The following is a 20,264-nucleotide window of genomic DNA, read 5'->3' on the forward strand; positions in this document are numbered from 1 at the left end:
CATTATTTTTTTAACTTAGGATTTTAAATAGCCAGTTTGCACAAGAAAAAATCAATTTTAGCACAGTAATTAATTAGAGACAGGCTTTGGCTAAATATGAAATATAATATGGCTGAACATTTTCTTGTAATTGTGCCACTATAAGTAACTTCAAAGTACCATTATTTTTTTAACTTAGGATTTTAAATAGCCAGTTTGCACAAGAAAAAATCAATTTTAGCACAGTAATTAATTAGAGACAGGCTTTGGCTATATGAAATATAGTATGGCTGAACAACTGCTATCGTTGTCTACAATTGATATCACCGACTGGATGGTTATTTTTACTGATCTAGGTGGATATTTCGTGAAAAATTGCTGATTTTCCAGCAGAACTGCCATACGGAATTAAAAAATTAGTACTATTTTACATTCTGTACTGTTTATAACTCTTTACTGTTTATAACAGCATACTACCCGTTGGCTATACCCGTTACCCGTTGGTTACAACAGCATACTGCCCGTTGGCTTTGCTACCTCGTACTTGGGTCCAAAACTATATCGCTTCAACTTAAAGCTGAAATGGACATGAATATCAATGAAACATAAAGATGGTATGGTGTTAATGATGATGTATATCTTAGGAACGATGGTTATTATGGACAAGATGAGCAAAATAAAGATAGAAGTGTCTCAGAGAGAGTTAGAATCTCGACTAATATGTCTTTATGTTTTTAACCCTCGGGTCCCATACTGCTTCGTCAAAAAAGGCAGTCGGCAATTATCACTTTTTTATAGCAACAGCAATATCAAAGGCGTGTAAATTGTCCTCATGGTCATCACTTTAAATTAAATGCGTCTTGATAAGACAGAAAATGGCTCTGTGGGATTTTCTTCTGTTTAGGGTTCATTCCAACGGTAGGGTGCAGCTAAGGGGGGACTCATTTAGCGGGGAAATTTAATTTAGCTTATATGTCATTTGACGGCACACTGGACGATTTCGTTGGCATATTCTTTAGATCCCCCTCCCCCAAACTCAAGACCCAAGCTGCACCCCTGCCTATGGAAACTGATAAGAGAGGAAACTAAAGTCTGTCGCTGAAAAAACAAGCCAACGCCATCTATCGTTACCCAGCAAACCAAACGATGAATTTTGAAATCATAAACAGAGGCATTTGCCGTATTTTATTTTTTACTTTTATTGCCTTCAACTGAATTATACTGTAGATGAAAGAATTGCTTTTGACGGAAAAGAGTGATCTAGTATGTAATTCATCAGTAGTATAAAATGAATTAATAGTATTTGATAAAAATTAACTAATTACTGGAATAGTACTTAATAATTAAGTAGTGAAACAAATAGTAATAGTAGCAGTAAATTTTAGTAAAAATAAGTAGAATATATAAATATGCCAAATTTAAAGAATAAAAATACACTCATAAATAAAAAGTAGAAATAAATGGTGCTAATGATAGCAAAATAGAAAAAAAAGTAATTAAAAATTAATGGGAAGTAATCAAAAGAAAAGGTTTCAACTGGTAAATCTCCCTGCTACCAGAAAATATCAGGTTGAATCAAAATATACTTAGATTTTTAATAAAGTCAAAGTTCTAACAAATAAAAATTGCTTTTTCTTTGGCTCTTCTAGGTATGCTAAGTATCGCCGCTTTAGGATATTTTTTTTTATTTCATTTTACGCAGATGAAGGTGAAGGAAAATAATTCGTTTTAGCTTTCTATTTCACCGAAACACCGAATAAGATTAAGACTTTTTAGCTTAAGTCAGCGGAAAAAGTTCTGATAAAGGAAATTTATTTTAAAAACATTCTGTTTTCTTATCATTTTGTAAGGAATATATCGAAATTTACGACAGATAGTGCAGTGAAAGACTCGGAAAAACATTAGGAGGTCTTAAACGGCCAATTCCCCCCTCTGGATACAGCCTTGCTAGGATCTACACTTTGGAACAATAATAATTAGAGGAGGGGCTTTCTCCAAAAAGAGTTTTTCTTGGGCAGAATTTTTATTTGTGTGGGGAGTGCTCATTGTAGGGGGATGCTGGCATTGTGAGCAGTGCCAGTAATTTAGAATTCTTCAAGGCATATTTTTTTTATCTAATTTGATGCATTATCTCTTAAAGATTAATGTAGGAATTACCACTAAGTCTATGTCAGGTACGTATTCAAACATTTTTCTCTCGCGTGGAAGCCCAAAACCTCGTCAGCGGAGACAAAAAATGATGACTATAAGATATTATGAAGAATTACGCTAAGATCGTGACAAAAAAAAAACAAAACAAAAAAACGCTAAAGATCCAGTTATGAGGTAGTGTATTTGAAACTTATAGTAGTATTTTTCAAAGATTAGTTTCAGCTTCACCTTTTGGCTTGTGCTAGACAATTATTCATGCATTTATTTGGGAAAATAGGGGGAGGGGAGGGGTTATGATATTTAGGAGTGAAGAGTGTAAATAAAAAAAACATAACATAAGCGAATCACATGGAAACTGTACAATAGGATTTTACTAATAATTACTAAGATTTGGTTAGTGCTAACTTGAACCAATCAGATTTTTCATGGAATCTTCTGACTGGCTGAAAAGTTCTATGAACAGCTCTAATTGGCTAAGATTAGCGCTAGCTAAAGCTTGGTATTCATAAATTCTTAATTTTTTTTTTTCTATATTGTGACTTTTCTTCAGAAAAAAGGGATTGAATACTTAAATTTTCTGCGCGATTAATCTATACTTATATTGAGTCCTTTCTCAAAAGGGTTTTACTAATACATACCAAGATTTGGTGAGTGCTAACTTGAACCAATCAGATTTTTCATGGAATCTTCTGACTGGCTGAAAAGTTCTATGAACAACTCTAATTGGCTAAGATTAGCGCTAGCTAAAGCTTGGTATTCATAAATTCTTAAATTCTTAAATTTTTTTTTCTATATTGTGACTTTTCTTCAGAAAAAAGGGATTGAATACTTAAATTTTCTGCGCGATTAATCTATACTTATATTGAGTCCTTTCTGAAAAGGGTTTTACTAATACATACCAAGATTTGGTGAGTGCTAACTTGAACCAATCAGATTTTTCATGGAATTTTTCATGGAAGATTAGTGCTAGCTAAAGCTTGGTATTCATAAATTCTTAAATTCTTAATTTTTTTTTCTATATTGTGACTTTTCTTCAGAAAAAAGGGATTGAATACTTAAATTTTCTGCGCGATTAATCTATACTTATATTGAGTCCTTTCTCAAAAGGGTTTTACTAATACATACCAAGATTTGGTGAGTGCTAACTTGAACCAATCAGATTTTTCATGGAATTTTTCATGGAAGATTAGTGCTAGCTAAAGCTTGGTATTCATAAATTCTTAAATTCTTAAATTTTTTTTTTCTATATTGTGACTTTTCTTCAGAAAAAAGGGATTGAATACTTAAATTTTCTGCGCGATTAATCTATACTTATATTGAGTCCTTTCTGAAAAGGGTTTTACTAATACATACCAAGATTTGGTGAGTGCTAACTTGAACCAATCAGATTTTTCATGGAATCTTCTGACTGGCTGAAAAGTTCTATGAACAACTCTAATTGGCTAAGATTAGCGCTAGCTAAAGCTTGGTATTCATAAATTCTTAAATTCTTAATTTTTTTTTCTATATTGTGACTTTTCTTCAGAAAAAAAAGGGATTGAACGCTTAAATTTTCTGCGCTATTAATCTATACTTATATTGAGTCCTTTCTCAAAAGGATTTTACTAATAAATGCCAAGATTTGGATTTTATTAATACATACCAAGATTAAACACTTAAATTTGAACACAACATTGAACACTTAAATTTTCTGCGCAATTAAACTATACTTATATTGAGTCCTCTCTCAAATGGCGTGAATTACTTGTCATTTATCAGCGCAAAATTCTTGTTTGTGACGAAATATTGCTGATCCTACTACAAATCTCATCCTAGTCATTTTGTAACAGTTTTCCGTTTTCGGTCTTTTGCACTGTGTCTTTTCTTCTAAGTATGTTCTTTTCTTTCAATAGTATGTATGTCCGGAACCCTTTGACATATATAACATGATCTCGTGTTCCTTTAGTACAGAATGACATATTTTCAACGTGTGTACTATCTTCGATGCACAAATTACTTTGGCCACAAAAGTATTTCAGACTGTTTGGAAATCCTTCGAAGATTAAAAAAAAATCGCTTTAAAAAAAAAAAAATCGAATGCTTTTTCGGAAGCTGCAGGGCCACCATTTAGAAACCACTGTTTAAAAAAAAAAAAGATTGAGCTATTTGTTTTCATTATGAAGAAACTTTTTATATTTTGAAATATTTCGTACCCCCTCCCACTCCCCCCAAAAAATTTAGTAAAGCCGTATATCATACGATATGGGTGTTTGCGATACAAATTTTCCTGTATTTAGTCAAAAAGCTCATATTTGTTGTAGATTCTAAGACACCCTCAAAGAGGGCTCACCCTCCCTAAATTCTGGCAATTATTAGAAAATAAAAGATTTCGTTTGTAAAATAAATTATTATTAATTTCTAAAAATTACTCAAGCATTATGAATCTCCTAATCTCTGGTGAAAATGAGTCATTTGTTAATCATCAAAGAGGGAAAAGGTCGTATCCAGAGGATTGGTTTGACCCCCCCCCCCGCAAAATGTTGGTCTGACTTGTAAAAACGTAAAAAAATGTATATAAACCAATTTTTGATGCGTTAAAAAAAACAATTTGCAATAATTGTTTAAATCTTTAAATGTGGATGAGTCAATAACCTTTTTTGACAGTCCTAGCTGAACTTTTATGAGGTAATAAAGCTAATGCTTCGTTATTTTTTCCATGGTTTTTAATTGATCGTTGTCTTATCGAAGTGTTTGAATGAGTTAGATTTTTATTGTTTTTTGTTTTTTTTATGTAGTATTGTATTTTACTGGCCATTAGCCTTACATAGCCGAAACATTTGCTTATTTTTACTTAATCATTATCAGTTAAATCATTTTGCGATAGTTTTCGTGTCTATGTCTCCTTAACTTTATCTATTCCTCTGAAGTAAGATTTTGAATCTCTTATAAGTACGAACTCTATTGAGTTTTATAATATTATATTGCATTATGTTTAAAATAGACTAGTAGATTTTTGCTAAAATATTTTTAACATTTATGCCAACTTTGACAACTATATTAAAATCCCTTATGAAAATCACCCCCTTCAAATATTTCTTGTACCTCCAAGGATACGTTCACCGTCAGTCAGGTTACAAAAAATGAACAAAAATGAGAGAGCGTTTTTCTTTTCAGTATAACGCTATATCACTCTTGAGATATGTTTTATCATCTTTGAACCAGAAAATTGAATTCTTTCCATCTCGTATATAAGTGTATAATGCTTTCTTTTGATAGCATTTACATGATCCGAAAAGAAGTCTTAGCGAATTAATTTTGAAAATAATCTTTATTTTCTTCTTTTGTACTCTGACCCTTTCCTCTAAGTAGAAGAAAAAGAAGAAAAGTGATTGAACGATCCTTTTTTGTAATTATGGTGAGTTAATCTGGAGTAAGTTGGCGTCAGTTAACAATCCTGTTTCCATTCTTTCCTGAGAAAGAAAAGCTGTCGTTATAATTGACACCAGAATAAGGAACCAATTCTGTCCAATAACTTACATAATGAATTATATTCCTATAAAGGGAAAGGAAAAGAATGGAGCCTAAAAATGGGCCACATCGTCCTGTTAGTTAATGCAGCAAGATCCACGGGGACTCTAGTCAAACAGAAAGAGTCTAAAGGATTTTATTGGTGTGCACAGTTTTCGATCCTAAGAAGGGTCGAATCAAAGGTTGTTTCTAGGGGGAAACCCCAAAAAGTTTCAACTTTCCAGGGGTGCGAACCTGAAATATGTCTTTAGGCTCAATTTTTCTTAAGAACTCTATCGAGATGATTCTGGAAGGAGGCTCACTCTTTACGCAACCAAGTAGGAGCCCTCCCTAAAATCAGACGTTCAATACCTGGGTCGGTGCTCCTCAGGATCTAAAATTAATGTAATGTCTTGCTAATTTTTTTTTACAAAGACATTTAAAGTCGAAAAAGTAGCTGGCTGATTCTGGTACGCTTGGTACTCTGATACCTTCTGGTACCCTCTGGTACCTCCCCTAAGACAAATGGCCATCGCAATGCCCCATTAATCAGAACCTCAAAGAGTAATGAAACAAACAAAGAAAAACATACGTGAAACACTGAACTTCAGAATCTAAAATAAACCTTTAAATCTTCTATTTGTGGCCAATCTCCACAGTTGGATAACATCCTGGCTCCTAACTATTATTGCCTTATCTCTGGAATATAAAGTTTGAAGTTTATCATTCACTGACTGGCGACAAGGAAAACAACTAATATCAGAAGTATTTCCACTTGGAACCGAAATATATTTATTTCATTTTCTGTAAAGGATGGCCTGGGCTTATCCTTCTCCCCAACTCTACAACGGAATTCCGTTCCCATCCCTACTGTCAACGAAGGGCCATGTGTTTTCTCACTTAGACAGGATAGCATAGCCCTACTCATCTCCCCAATTCTTCTACTATGGAATGGAATACCAATCCTCGTTTTCATTGATGCCTTTATTATTTTAAAATTTGAGGTTTGATGCGTCAAAATGTCCTGAATCTTTTAGGGGGAAGAATGAGAAGTTATAGCCTTTTGTGAAGTAACCGCCAAGCTAGGTGCAATTTTATATCCCTCTCAACTACCTTTGATCAGGGATACCTGAGGGTATATCCCTCTCAACTACCTTTGTAGTGAAAGTGAGTTAGAGGTGTTGACTGTTCTTGGTCTAGATGCTTTTTCTATCAGTGAACTCAAATTATCAATAATTCTCAACTGAAATATCTCAACCTTTCTAAAGCACTTCTTTAAAAACCTCATAAGCAATATGTTCCGCCTCACTAGCATATTTGTGAGGATTCAGAAAAATTGCTTATTGACGTGATTCAAACCACTTATTGGCCTCTTTACGACTTAGTTTCATTCATTCCACAATCTCCTTATAACCTTTGTAATCGATACCTACCACCTGGCTACATTGACTAATTAGTTTCCGAATAGTCTTATAACCGCTTTTAAAGCTTGGATCCAAGCATAGTTCTCTGAGAAAATGTATGTTTCTAGGTATCCTAGAATATAGGTTTTTTAGACCTTTCAGAATCAAAGCTTGAGTGCGGTTTACTCCTTCTAAAAGTCCTCCCAAAGTCTCTTTGAATCCATCAATCGGACATTTTTCTGCCCAATACTTAGACAGTTAGTAAACTAAAATTCTAACCAGTTTCGAAAGTATGCACTATTTTCGTCTGCAATGCAAGTTCTTAATTAAATAATTTACAATGACGAACTAAATAATTGCCACATAACAAAAATATTGATTATATTTAAATAACAAAATATTGAAATAAGATTATTGACGTGATTCCAACCCAACAAAAATATTGACATTCAATAAACTGATGAAGACTATTGGCAACTTTTATCGAGTGTTGTAAGGAGTCCCGGTGTAATTTGTTTCAAACAAATGTCCAAAACGGGAAATCAGTCTCCTAAATTCCAATACTTATAGTTTCTAGGGGAAAAGCATGAATAAATTTATGACGTTACGAAAATATTTGTATTGAATTAGCAGGACTAGAAAACACACAGGGCCGACACACTTGCTCGCAATACTTAATGTCTGCACCTTAGACATTAATTGTTCATACAAGCTGTGGATTGGCTGGTTACACCTTAAGGACCGGCCTTGCACCTTCCTTACAAACTCTCAACGTAATCTCCAATCTGGCAGATTACTAATAAAGGATAGTTTTCGCAGCTTCCTTCACAACTCAGAGCACATCTCTGAATAATTAGCCAAAAATAATCTTCAGCTCTGAAGATTATACCAAATTGTCGGCCCAATTCACGCATTCAAATTAATCATGCACCGTCTTGGAAAACATGTTGCTTTTAATGGATTTCTGTTATTTTTTTTTTAACATTAACCGTAGGTGTGAAAAACTTGACTCTTTTTCGAAAACCCGTAAATTTCACCCACAAGAATTTCTTTCCTTAATCAAATCCATCAATTTGTAGTGTATATTCTCATTGATTCCTTTTGCAACGTATCAATACAGGTCAGTGGCGTCGTTTCGGGGGGGGGGGGACAAGGGTGATAGTTGACCCCCAATAATTTGGTGAAAAAATTGTTATATAGGCCATGTCCTTTGACTCTCTGGATGGAGACCCTCTTTCCCCCTCCCCCCAGTAAAAATGGCGGAGCTATGCCCGGGCTATAGGCAATGCTTATAAAATGGAAGGTTGTTCGAAGCAGAGTCATTATCCATTTTTTGTTATTGTGTACCATAACATAGAAGTGGACAGTCCCTTGTTATTTTCAAAATGGTGTATCTCATGGATGATTTGTTTACAAGTAAAATTGGTTTAATTTATATTTATCTGTTCTTAAAAGAGTTTTATCTTCGATTTTCAATCCACCAGAGCCATGAATGGTGCACAGGGCGTCTACGGATCCTCTCAAGACATCTCAGAACTGATCTACAGTTGTGACTCCCCCCCCACTCTTATAAGGGTTTCTTATAAGGTCCTATTGCAATGCCTTCGTAGGTTTGGTCTTTTTCGATCTCTTTTGTGCCTTCCCTGTGGGTACTTCTCGTATAATGTGTTTAGGAGTATATACTCTCGCATAAAAAAGAGGGGACTAAAGTATGTCCGTCAAAGTGACTGGTCCGTCAATGATCTTCTATGTTTATGACCTTTTCCTGCCATTTCACGTTCGGGATTCTTCCTAAGGCATATGGTTTCGAAAGCTTGGATAGTCTTCTTCAGTTGGACGTTTCATTTCCAGCGTTTGTTTCGTAGAGGAGGATAGACAATGCGTTGCTGCTCAGCAGGTCGAGTTTCAAGTGCAGGGGATCTTCACTACTGCATCGAACCGGTTTCAACTTGTTAAAAGGCGATGCTTTTTGTCTAATTTTCTTGCTTTCTTTGGCTGTTTCACTATAATTCTCAAATCAACTCCCTAGATGCTGAAATTTATTTACCTACTCAATTGCTTTGTATTTGGTTTTATTTTAAGCAGAGAGTCAGCAGGGATATGAGATAGGCTACATCTTCTTTGACGTCGTGTATTATTTTAAAGAAATGTGTTACCCCATTTTCCGTGCGGTTGTAGTATCCCCTATCTTCATAAACTGTCATTATCGTTTTAACCAGTCAATGAGGTACTCCGTAACATTTCAAAGTAGTTCATATTTTTTTTTATGGGGGGGGGGTGTAATCAAATACCTTTTCAAAATAAGTGAATAATACATATTGTTTTTTTTTCTATTTTCTGAGCTCTTCCACCATTACTGTGAGAATGAAAATAAGTTGAGAGCAATATTACCGAGTCCAAACCAATGTTACTCTTCCCTGAGGTGTAAAACTAGGGTATTGGTAGGGTATTGGCTTTGAGGCTATCTAGGGTCTTTGTATCTCTTTTAGTTCACAAGTTGATTCTCTGACCGACGGCCAACTTCCTAACATTACTACGAATAAAGGAGTAACCTTAATTTTCTTTAGGAATGAGAGAACCGTTTATATTTGGAGGTAAGAATTGGTTCAAACCCTAATTTTTTGTAGTACTTTTCTTTTTTCTTGGACTTGGAGTCGTTTAGATATCAAGCTATGCTTCCTGTGTTCGCTTTTTCCTTGATATTAACTTTTTGCTTTTCCTTTATATTAACAGGAAGGGTTTGCGAAAGAACAAGATGACTGGTCCCCATCCCTCGATTGCACTTCCTGGCTCAAGGGCCTTGAGGCGGAAATCTGCACCGCCGGTTCGGAACTTAAGGGTCAAGTGCCGTATCACTTACCTTTACCTTACTTTACCCTACCTACTCTAGGTTATAAGTACTGGTGATTTTCTGAAAGGTGTATCACTCTTAGTGTGTATATCGGTGAAATATTGGTTGTAAGTTTTTGTTTTGCGGATATTTCTTCAGTGGATAAGCCACAATATTTTTTGTACAGCCAAGATCTCTCTCAATGCCACTCTTCTGTCTACTCGAAATGTCACTCTTCGTCTTTGGCTTTAAAAGGAAGTCTTTCCTGGCAATATAGCCGAGAATCTTTGTTCTAGTAGCTCTCATTTATCTTTTTTGACCTGGTGGACATATTTAGAAACATTCCATGATCAATCACTTCCACCTGTAAGAATTAAGGCTGAGTCTGTGAAATTGGCTTTGATTGATCACTCATAAGCAATCTGGTTTAGGAATATCAATAATGCGTTTCTGCCAGAGTAGTACTTAGAGAGGGTCAGATAGATGCAGCTTCACTATTTTTCTCGGCTTTCATCAATTGCTTACTGTGTGAATACTTTATCTTACTGAGAGATCTCTGGGTTATTTGTCGATATATATATATATATATATATATATATATATATATATATATATATATATATATATATATATATATATATATATATATATATATATATATATATACATATATATATACACACACATATATATATATATATATATATATATATATATATATATATATATATTATATATATATATATATATATGTCAATCGACAAATGGCTTCGCGCCACCCCAACACCTAGTTGGTGGGGGCGCTTCGCCCCCCCCAAGCCCCCCGCGCGCGTAAGTCGTTACGCGCCATATTAGTTACGCGCCATTGTAGTTGTGTCCCTGTGTCCCACCTGTGAATACCTGTGAATAACCTGTGAATGAATTTATCGACTCTTGAACATGCAACATAAAATTATCCATGGGAAAAACAATCCGCATTCAGATCTATACCTCATTATTCTAATGCCCTTGAGCTTTGTTGATGGTGATTGCTAATCGAATATTCCCTTTGTCCCCGTCGTCATTTATAATTCCTGGCCATAGGGCATTGCGGGGACGCATTTAATTTTTTTTTTTTTGGTGTGATTAATATATTTTATCTTATAAAATCACCTTCCACTCAATATAATCATTCAGGATACTTTGGATTGGAAGTAATTCGGAGAACAACCTCAGTTCTATAAATCTGTTCAATTGCTGAGCTGAAAAGGGTGTGCCATCGTCAGTGGTAATTTCCTCCACTGTTTTGCAAAACTTGCGATAGACTGTTGCGATTTCCTTACTATAAAATGAAACTGGTCATATGTCTCCTCAAGAAAAATGGTACATTAGCTAAAAACTACTTTGACAGTTTAAACTGAAACAACATTTTCTACTCTTCTCGTTTTCTCCAGTTCTCCTTTGGGTGACATTTTGAGTCTCCTTACAGTTCTTTCGTGTACATGTTTTTTTTTCTTTTTTTTATTGCAGCGATAGTCCTTTCTTTCTCCATTAGTAATTTACTTGAGATCGACCTTCGGTAAAAAATGTAAAAAAAAAACATGCTTGTATTGCCAGAGCTACACAATTGTTTTTGCGATTTTATTTTTCTCTATGATATTTATATCTTTTTTCTATTTCTTATAGTCTATCTTTGTTCACTGACCTTTAAATTGTGTCAGTTAATACATAAACTTTTGCCAAAATGAGGAAAAATAATAATAATTTGAAATATAATTTTGCTTGCTGAATTGTCTTTCGACCTCCTAATGTCTTTTTTATCAATATCATTTTTTATTGATCAAGGTGAAGCCAATTTCGCTTGACTCAAACAATTTGTTCCTTTTGTCATTCTGTAAAAAAAAACAAAAAAACACAAAAGTCAACGTTGTTAGAAGTTACTCTAGTTGTCAAGACGTCTTTATAATTTCTTACAATTCTAATTTTCTCGGCCTCCAACTCTTTTTTGTTTTCTTTTTGACGGAATCGCGGCTCATTTGACCGTAAATAATTCGTTTTTGTTCCTACCTATTTTCACAGTTCAAAGGCTATTTTTCCAATTTTACTAGTTTCGAATTGTTCTTTCCCTCCAGGTAACTAGCCATATAAAGCTAATCAAATCTCCCTCTTTGATTTTCCCGTGATTTTCTCATGAAAACCTGTTGCTTCATTCAATTCCTTTGCTCCTAGCGTCGATCGTTAGAGTATTGATTTTTCTGATTCAAGAACTGGCCGCTATAGGGGCGTTACTAGTATCATTTCTCAAGTAAGCCATCCGAAAAAAATGCTCTAACTTAATTGCTTTTTTAAGAAAAAATGTATTAAATATGTTTGAACACAAATTTTTATGTGGTATTTGGACCAAGAGGTGAAAAATATAGACTCATTTTGGGAAGTTTAATCAATAGAGGAGCCAAATGTGAATTTCAGTACGAATTAGAAAAATGCAGCATCGGCTATAGCTTGGAAACTAAAGTGAATTGTAGCTCAGAGACTGGCGGGAAAGTGCTAAGAAAGGGGAGTTTATCTTCTTCTATAATCAACAAAGAAAAATATTTAACCCGTAATTTGTTATCTTTTGAGGCAAAGTAGTCTCTTGGGATTTTTTTTTTTTTTTATAGTAAGGGTTAAGCGTTCATCCACCTCAGTACTGCTATTTAACTAGTATTTTAATTTTTAACACTTCCGTTACATCATCAAATTAGAAAGTTGAAGCTTGGAACAACACCCTTTTTATACACTAGAACAGGCATGCACACACAAAAAACGCATATGAATTTCAATAAAAAAAAATAGTTCGAAAACTTAAAAAAATGGCACATTAACGACGAAGGACTTCTGGCAAATGGAACAAACCGGGATGGCTCAGCCTTTATTTTACTGAAAACAAAACATGTTTTAAATTTTAGTTTATACTGAAATGTTTCGAAAGCCAACAGGCTAATAAAAGATTTAAAGTTACAATTTATTTGTTATGATATATATATATATATATATATATATATATATATATATATATATATATATATATTTATAAGCACACTATTAGCTATACTGCTGTTTGGTTTTCAAAGTAAACCGTTTTATCAAGGCTTAGTGACAAAAATGGGGAGCAGTGGGATTGTTTCCTTTCAGAGCTTAAAGCTTTTGCGGTGTTATGGTTCAATTGATCCACCCTATTTCCCAGCCAATAATTTAGTCTTATGGGCTTTTCGCCTCCTATAAAGGAAGCTAAAAAACTTTTCTTTTTAGCTTCAAGTAAGTTCCCTTGACAAGTACTGCAAATGGATGTTATTATAAGTCATTTAGGTGTTATATCCTTTACCTTATTCTAAGGGAAATTCTCACTTTTTGTGGGAGAGTAGTTCAAGGACTGATAGGGAAAGGACTTGGTAAACACGAAATATGTAACTCGGATTTGATAACGATAATACCAACTTTAATATGTGTAATCCTGTTACCAGGAATTTGATTTATTCTCTCCAAAGGAAATAGTAATGAAATATGTTAATGTTATTAATGTTGATACTGAAAACTTGAATAAAAATTCCATCTTATCAGAAAGATTTATACGCTTATTTAAGAGAGAATCTTTATATATTAACCAAAGATTTTTGTCAAATGCACGTTCAAATGCAAAAAAAAACTAAAATAAGTAAAAATATTTTACTCAATAAATGTTGAGATAATTCTGATCAAGTTATTATTCTTTTTAAGTGGAATGGGCCTTGAGAGGACTGACTTTATTTTTGTCTAGTTTAGAGGCTTAAGGAAACTAAAAAAAGCTGAAAGAAGATTGAACGGAGAAATTCTTTCCCTCACTAACTTATTTGCCCCCTAAAACTGGACTGAATCAGTGGTGTCAGTTCACGAAAGCATAGTTGGAGTGGGGGTTACCCAGGAATTTCTAATATTGTTAATGAAGATAAAAAAGGTATATGTCAAATTCTAGGGGGACAATTTTTTCATTGATTTATTAATGAAAATAAACAGAACAGTTTTATTTTCTGTGAGACAAAATAAAATTCACCCTATTTTTCCAACGGTAAATCTCTGTATCTAAGTCTCTTTCGAATTTCCAGTATTAGATTCACTGGCCTGATTAAGGAATTGGTTCAAGTTATCGCTCTACTGAAGCTTTGTTCTTCCCTTCGGACATTTTATTAAGCCACAGAGTAGCCACAAAATAAGATTCTGAGCAACTCAAAACCAAAATAAGATTTTTATAAACTTTGAAGGAGAACGGAGTGGAACGGCTCACCTGCGACTGGACTGCATTGTCCTCTGCTTAATCGAAGATTTGGCCAGTTAATCCCTTTTTCACCCTCTATTTTTATTCTCCAAATTCGGGAATTTTTTGTTATTGTAGACATATCTCTAATCCTTAAGAACCTGCTGTAGTAATTTTGTATATGAAAACTAGTTTCACTTTCTTCAATATATAGATTAGATTGTATATAGACTGATATTGATATAGATATAAATAGCATAGATTGTTTTTGTCAGATATTTGGTTACATATGTAACAAGGATGTCCCATATTAGCTAATGAGGAAAAGTAAAGAAATTGAAACACATTGGTGTAAATAGCGACGATAGGTTAAAACGGATTATATATATATATATATATATATATATATATATATATATATATATATATATATATATATATATATATATATATATATATATATATGTATATATATATATATGTATATATATATATATATATATATATATATATATATATATATATATATATATATATATACATATATATATATATATATATACATATATATATATATATGTATATATATATATATATATATATATATATATATATATATATATATATACATATATATATATATATATATATATATATGTATATATATATATATATATTATATTTATATATATATATTAGGATGCCTTATTAATATTATTATAATATTATAAATCATAATTATAATACAATAATTATATAAATAATTATTTATAATATTAAATATTATTATAATATTATAAATAATATATTATATATTATTATAATATTATAAATATTATAAATATTATTATAAATAATATTATAAATTATTATAATATTATTATAATTATTATAATATAATTATTATAATATTATATTAATAATAATAATATTATTATAATATTATAAATCCTAATAATATTATTAGGATGCCTTTTGTGGCACTTTTCTAATATTATTGGGATGCCTTTTGTGTCTTTTCATTTAAATAATTATAGTCTAGCTCAATTTCTTCCTTCAACTGAAACAAACTGATTACTTTTTTTCTTTAATTAATTAATTGTATATTTTTGGCATGATCATGCTAAAAACTATAAAAAATAATAAAAAATAATAAAAAATCAAAGGAATGAAACACTATTTTTTTTTCCAGCAAAAATTAAGACAGACGGGAAACTTGAGCCCTGTAAGTCAATACTTAAAGTTGAATGGATGTCCTGCTCTTCAGGGTAAGTTGATTTGTTAATACTATTTATGCTTCTTTAAAATTTTACTATTTTTTTTTTAAACTCTTTTTTAATTCAGTGAAACACATTGCGTTGAGTCTATGCAAAAAAAATTAATGTCCTACATTTGCTTATCATTTTAGAAGCCTATACGTACTTCCTTCAATTTCTTGGAAATAATTATCATAATAGAGAATGCATGCCTTTGATTCCTGAGACTACAATGAAAAGGACTTTGAAAAAGACTTTTTCAAGAGTCTTTTTCATGCCTCGAAATCTTTTTACATTCTGAAAGAATATAGCGTGAGTGATTACGATTCTTGAATAAGAATCATGGACATTTTCCAAGAAAATATAGTAAAATATTTATTTATAAGTTGCAGTGAAATGTAAGAAGAAAGGAGCGGTGGTAAATGTATATATTTACAAAGTATGTATGTAAATATGTATACAGATTCAACTAAGTAAAAAACGAGAAAAACAGGGCAATCAAAGATCCCTTTTCTGTGGCTACGCTTGTTTCTTTTTATTATTATTATTTTTATGGAAAAATGCATCGTAAGCACTTATAACTTTGCAAAAGACTACTGATAGGGAGCGAAGAGGTAATCGATAGATTCCTGGGTATAGGACTCTTCGGAGCTGAAATTTCAACTACATGTGACTTGGACTGGAGCAACTACTTGATTCTGCAGTTACTCACAACTGCGACTACAACTGCGACTCACAACTGCGACTCACAACTGCGACCTGTTTGTAACTATGACTAAGAATGCTTGCAGAGTGACAATTTGACTATTTTGCAATTTGGCATTTTGACAATTTGACTATTTTGACATTGACATTGACATTGACTATTTGTGACTGATACTGTTTCGACTTGGAACTACGACTGCGACCACTCACGATTTTGACTACTTATAACTGAATTATTACTATTTGCAACTGTAGATACTGCTTATGCTACTACTATTACTGCCGCTCCTACTACTACTATTATTACTTTTGTTATTATTATTATTACTGCTACTACTACTATTATTCCTACTACTACTACTACTACCACTAATATTTTGATTGAACTAAATCAAGAGAGTTTACATCATCCAGGTAAAGGCACAAACGCAATATGTCAGGAATGGAGTAGGGTATTAAGTTGAAACTTTCAGGGAAAGTTTTTTTTTTATCTGAAACTGTTTCAAAATAAATTATGTATATCCAGAATGTCAAAAGGATGTCTTGACAAAAACTTGGGATGTTAGGTTTGACCCTCAGGGCGTGTTCTGGGGCGTTAAACTGAATTATTACTGTTTGCAAATATGGCTTCTGCTTATACTACTGCTTCTACTACTACTATTATTATTTTTATTATTATTACTGCTTCTGCTATTACTACTTCTACTGCTACTACCACTACTACCACTAATACTTTGATTGAATTAAATCAAGAGAGTTTAAGTGCATCCAGATAAAGGCGCAAACGCAATATGTCAGGAATGGAGTAGGGTATTAAACTGAAACTTTCAGGGAAAGTTTTTCTTTCTCTGAAACTATTCCAATATAAATTATATATATCCAGAATGTCAAAAGGATGTCTGTAAAGTATTCCAAGAAAAATTCGGGATGTCAGATGACCCTCAGCGTGTATTTTGGGGTGTTAAACTAAAAGACACTACGTGCTTCCAGTTTTCTCCAAAGGGGATATATTTGATAGTTCAGGAACGGCTATAGGTATTAGTTAAAATAGCCAGGTCACGTTGAGTCTGAAATTGAACTAAATAAAAATGTACTATGTATATCCAAGGTTGTCAAAAGGATGTCTGTGAAATATTCCAAGAAAAAGTCGGGATGTTCGGTTGGGTCCTCAGGGTTTATTTTGGGGTGTTAAACTAAACTAAAAGACACTTCGCGCTTCCAGTTTTCTCCAAAGGACATATATTTGATGATTCAGGAAGGGCTATAGGTATTAGTTAAAAATAGCCAGGGCACGTTGAGTCTGAAATTGTATTAAATAAAAATATACTATGTGCATCCAAGGTTGTCAAAAGGGTGTATCTGTGATACCTCAGAAAAGGCTCAGGGAATTACATTGAAATTTTCAGGGCATTTGGAGATGGATAGTCGATCAATATTTGATAAGTTATACTGAATGTTGTAACATGATGAGAGTTAGAATTCCTTGAGCCCTGTAGAACCCAAAAGATTATGCAGATTCTCGACCCATAAATTTGAGTATTTTTCTAAATTTGAATATTTTTCCTTGTACCCATCATTCCAAACTATTGTAGTATAACAGTTACCGTAAATTGTTGTAAAATTTTATCCAACGTATGAATAGTAAACTAAAATCATGATTATTCTAGAGCAAAACCGAAAAAAGATCTGCAATGTTATTTTTTAAACTAATTAAAAAGACTGTCAATTAGAAACGATCAAAGAATTGCATTTTAATGATGATTTTAAATATATAAGTTTCATCAAGTTTAGTCTTACCCATCAAAAGTTACGAGCCCGAGGAAATTGGCCTTATTTTAAAAAATAGGGGGAAACAACCCCTAAAAATTATAGAATCTTAACGAAAATCACACCGTCAGATTCAGTGCATCAGAGAATCCTACTGTAGAAGCTCCTATCTACAAAAATATGAAATTTTGTATTTTTTTCCCAGAAGACATATCACGGATGTTTTTATTTGTTTTTTTTTTATTGTTTTTCATTCCCAGGGGTGATCGTATCGACCCAGTTGTCCTAGAAAGTAGTGAGAGGCCTCATTTTAATGGAAATTAAAAGTTCCAGTACCCTTCTTAAGTGACCAAAAAAATTGGAGGGCACCTAGGCCCCTCCAATCTCATTTTTCCCAAAGTCACAAGATAAAAATTTTGAGATAGCCATTCTATTCAGCATAGTCAAAAAACCTAATAACTATGTCTTTGGGGACGACTTACTCCCCCACAGTCCCCGTGGGAGAAGTTTCAAGCTACAAACTTTGACCAGTGTTTACATATAGTAATGGTTATTGGGAAGTGTAGAGACGTTTTCATGGAGATTTTTTTGTTGGGGGAGGGGTTGAGGGGAAGGGGTCATGTTGGGTATGTCTTTTCATGGAGAAATTTGTCATGGGGGAAGAGAATTTCCATGAAGGGATCGCAGGATTTTCTAGCATTATTTAAAAAACAATGAAGAAATAAATATGAAAATGTTTTTTCAACTGAAAGTAAGGAGCAGCATTAAAACTTAAAACGAACAGAAATTATTACGCATATGAGGGGTTCACCTCCTTCTAATACCTCGCTCTTGACGCTAAAGTATTTTTACTAATTTTAACTATTTTTCCTACGACCTCTGTGATTCAGGGGTCATTCCTAAGGAATTGAAACAAAATTTAAATTTTTGTGTAACGAGCGAGGTATTGACGAGGAGGCGAACCCCCTCATATACGTTATAAGATACTTACGTCCGATCAAAACTATGAGAAAGCCATTTAGCCAAAAAAAAATCAATGTGCAAATTTCGTTTTAATTATTCATGTACGGTAGACCAAAATCAAAACATGCATAAATTAAAAAGCGTTCAGAAATTAAATAAAAAAAAACAAGTTTTTTTTAACTGCGAGTAAGGAGCGACATTAAAACTTAAAACGAACAGAAATTATTCCGTTTATTAGAGAGGGTGCCCTTCCTCAACGCCTCGCTCTCTACGCCAAAGTTTTTTATTGTTTTAAAAATTATAGTTCTGATAAAGAGTCAAACTTTAGTGTAAAGAGCGGGGCGTTGAGGAAGGGACAACCCCTTTCATATACGGAATAATTTCTGTCGTTTTAAGTTTTAGAATTATTTCTTTTGCCAGGGTTGTCATGGCTGTAGACAGGGCTGTATGTTTTGGCAATGCCACTACGGGAAGTTGGTAGGTGCTTTTGTTGCTTTCTAATCGTTTGGTTGGGCTTGTTTGTAATCAAGAAAAGTTTCCTTTTATTTCTTTTTACAATTTAAGTGTGGCAGCAAAGGAGAGAATTTATGCAAAGTGAATACCAAATAGTGAATACCAATAGCAATAGTGAATACCAAATTTAGCCCTCCCTGGGAGAGGCTAAATTTACATTAGGTGTTGTTACTATTAATGTATTTCTATTTTTGTTGCTACTTCCTGTAAATTTACAGGATATATATGCATCATGAAAAGAGAAATCACCAATGCAACAGCACAAACACATAAAAAAAAGAGAGACAGAAGGAGAAAAGGAAGACTGTTTTCCTAAATTAGTGATTACTATAGACCAGCACTTGAATGAGGCCTTAACCCTACTCATCCATACAATCACATAGGTCAAACAGCATAGCCATACACAATCAACCATAAAGAATAATCCATGGACAGACAGTCATGTCGTCAATAAGTATAAGTCGTCATTTACCAAACAATAGAAAAAATAATAAAGACAAATAGTTCAGAGGCAACAACCCAGCACAAGGGCTCATCTGGAGAATACACTTGCCTATAGGGTTTCGCCACTTTAAATTCTCTACCCAGCCAAGTGTTGTGGCTACCACAAAATATCCATGGCATCCCCGTGTCAGGTATCACCCCCAAAATACATGCCTAAGAAAAAAAAAACAAAACAAAAAAAAACAGCAAATGTAAAACAACCAAGTAACACCAAAACAAGCTTATCCTGTTAATATATCCCTCTTTTTAGCAACAATAGGTAAACTAAATATGATAAATTTTACCAAATCACAAATATTAACACATTGCAAAAAAAAAATTGAATGAACTAAACAATTATAGAATTCATCTTTACCATGTGGCTATTTTTAAAAAAAAATCCGCTCTATTAGAAACACAATTCAAAATAAATGGCGCTGCATCATCATTTGTCGAACCTCCGAAATTAGTTGAAAATT

The 20,264-nt window shown here is 33.0% G+C and overlaps 1 protein-coding gene across 1 annotated transcript in view; it reads left to right on the forward strand.

The window, feature by feature from the left end:
- Positions 1–20,264, forward strand: part of LOC136039490 (syntaxin-binding protein 5-like) — a gene marked incomplete in the record, with an annotated part of 340,696 nt that overhangs the window by 117,605 nt on the left and 202,827 nt on the right. The window contains 1 exon segment of the mRNA XM_065723280.1: positions 15,291–15,366. Within this exon segment, the coding sequence (XP_065579352.1) occupies positions 15,291–15,366 (76 nt within the window).

This window comes from Artemia franciscana, chromosome 19 (genome assembly GCF_032884065.1).
Source record: "Artemia franciscana chromosome 19, ASM3288406v1, whole genome shotgun sequence".
NCBI lineage: Eukaryota > Metazoa > Arthropoda > Branchiopoda > Anostraca > Artemiidae > Artemia > Artemia franciscana.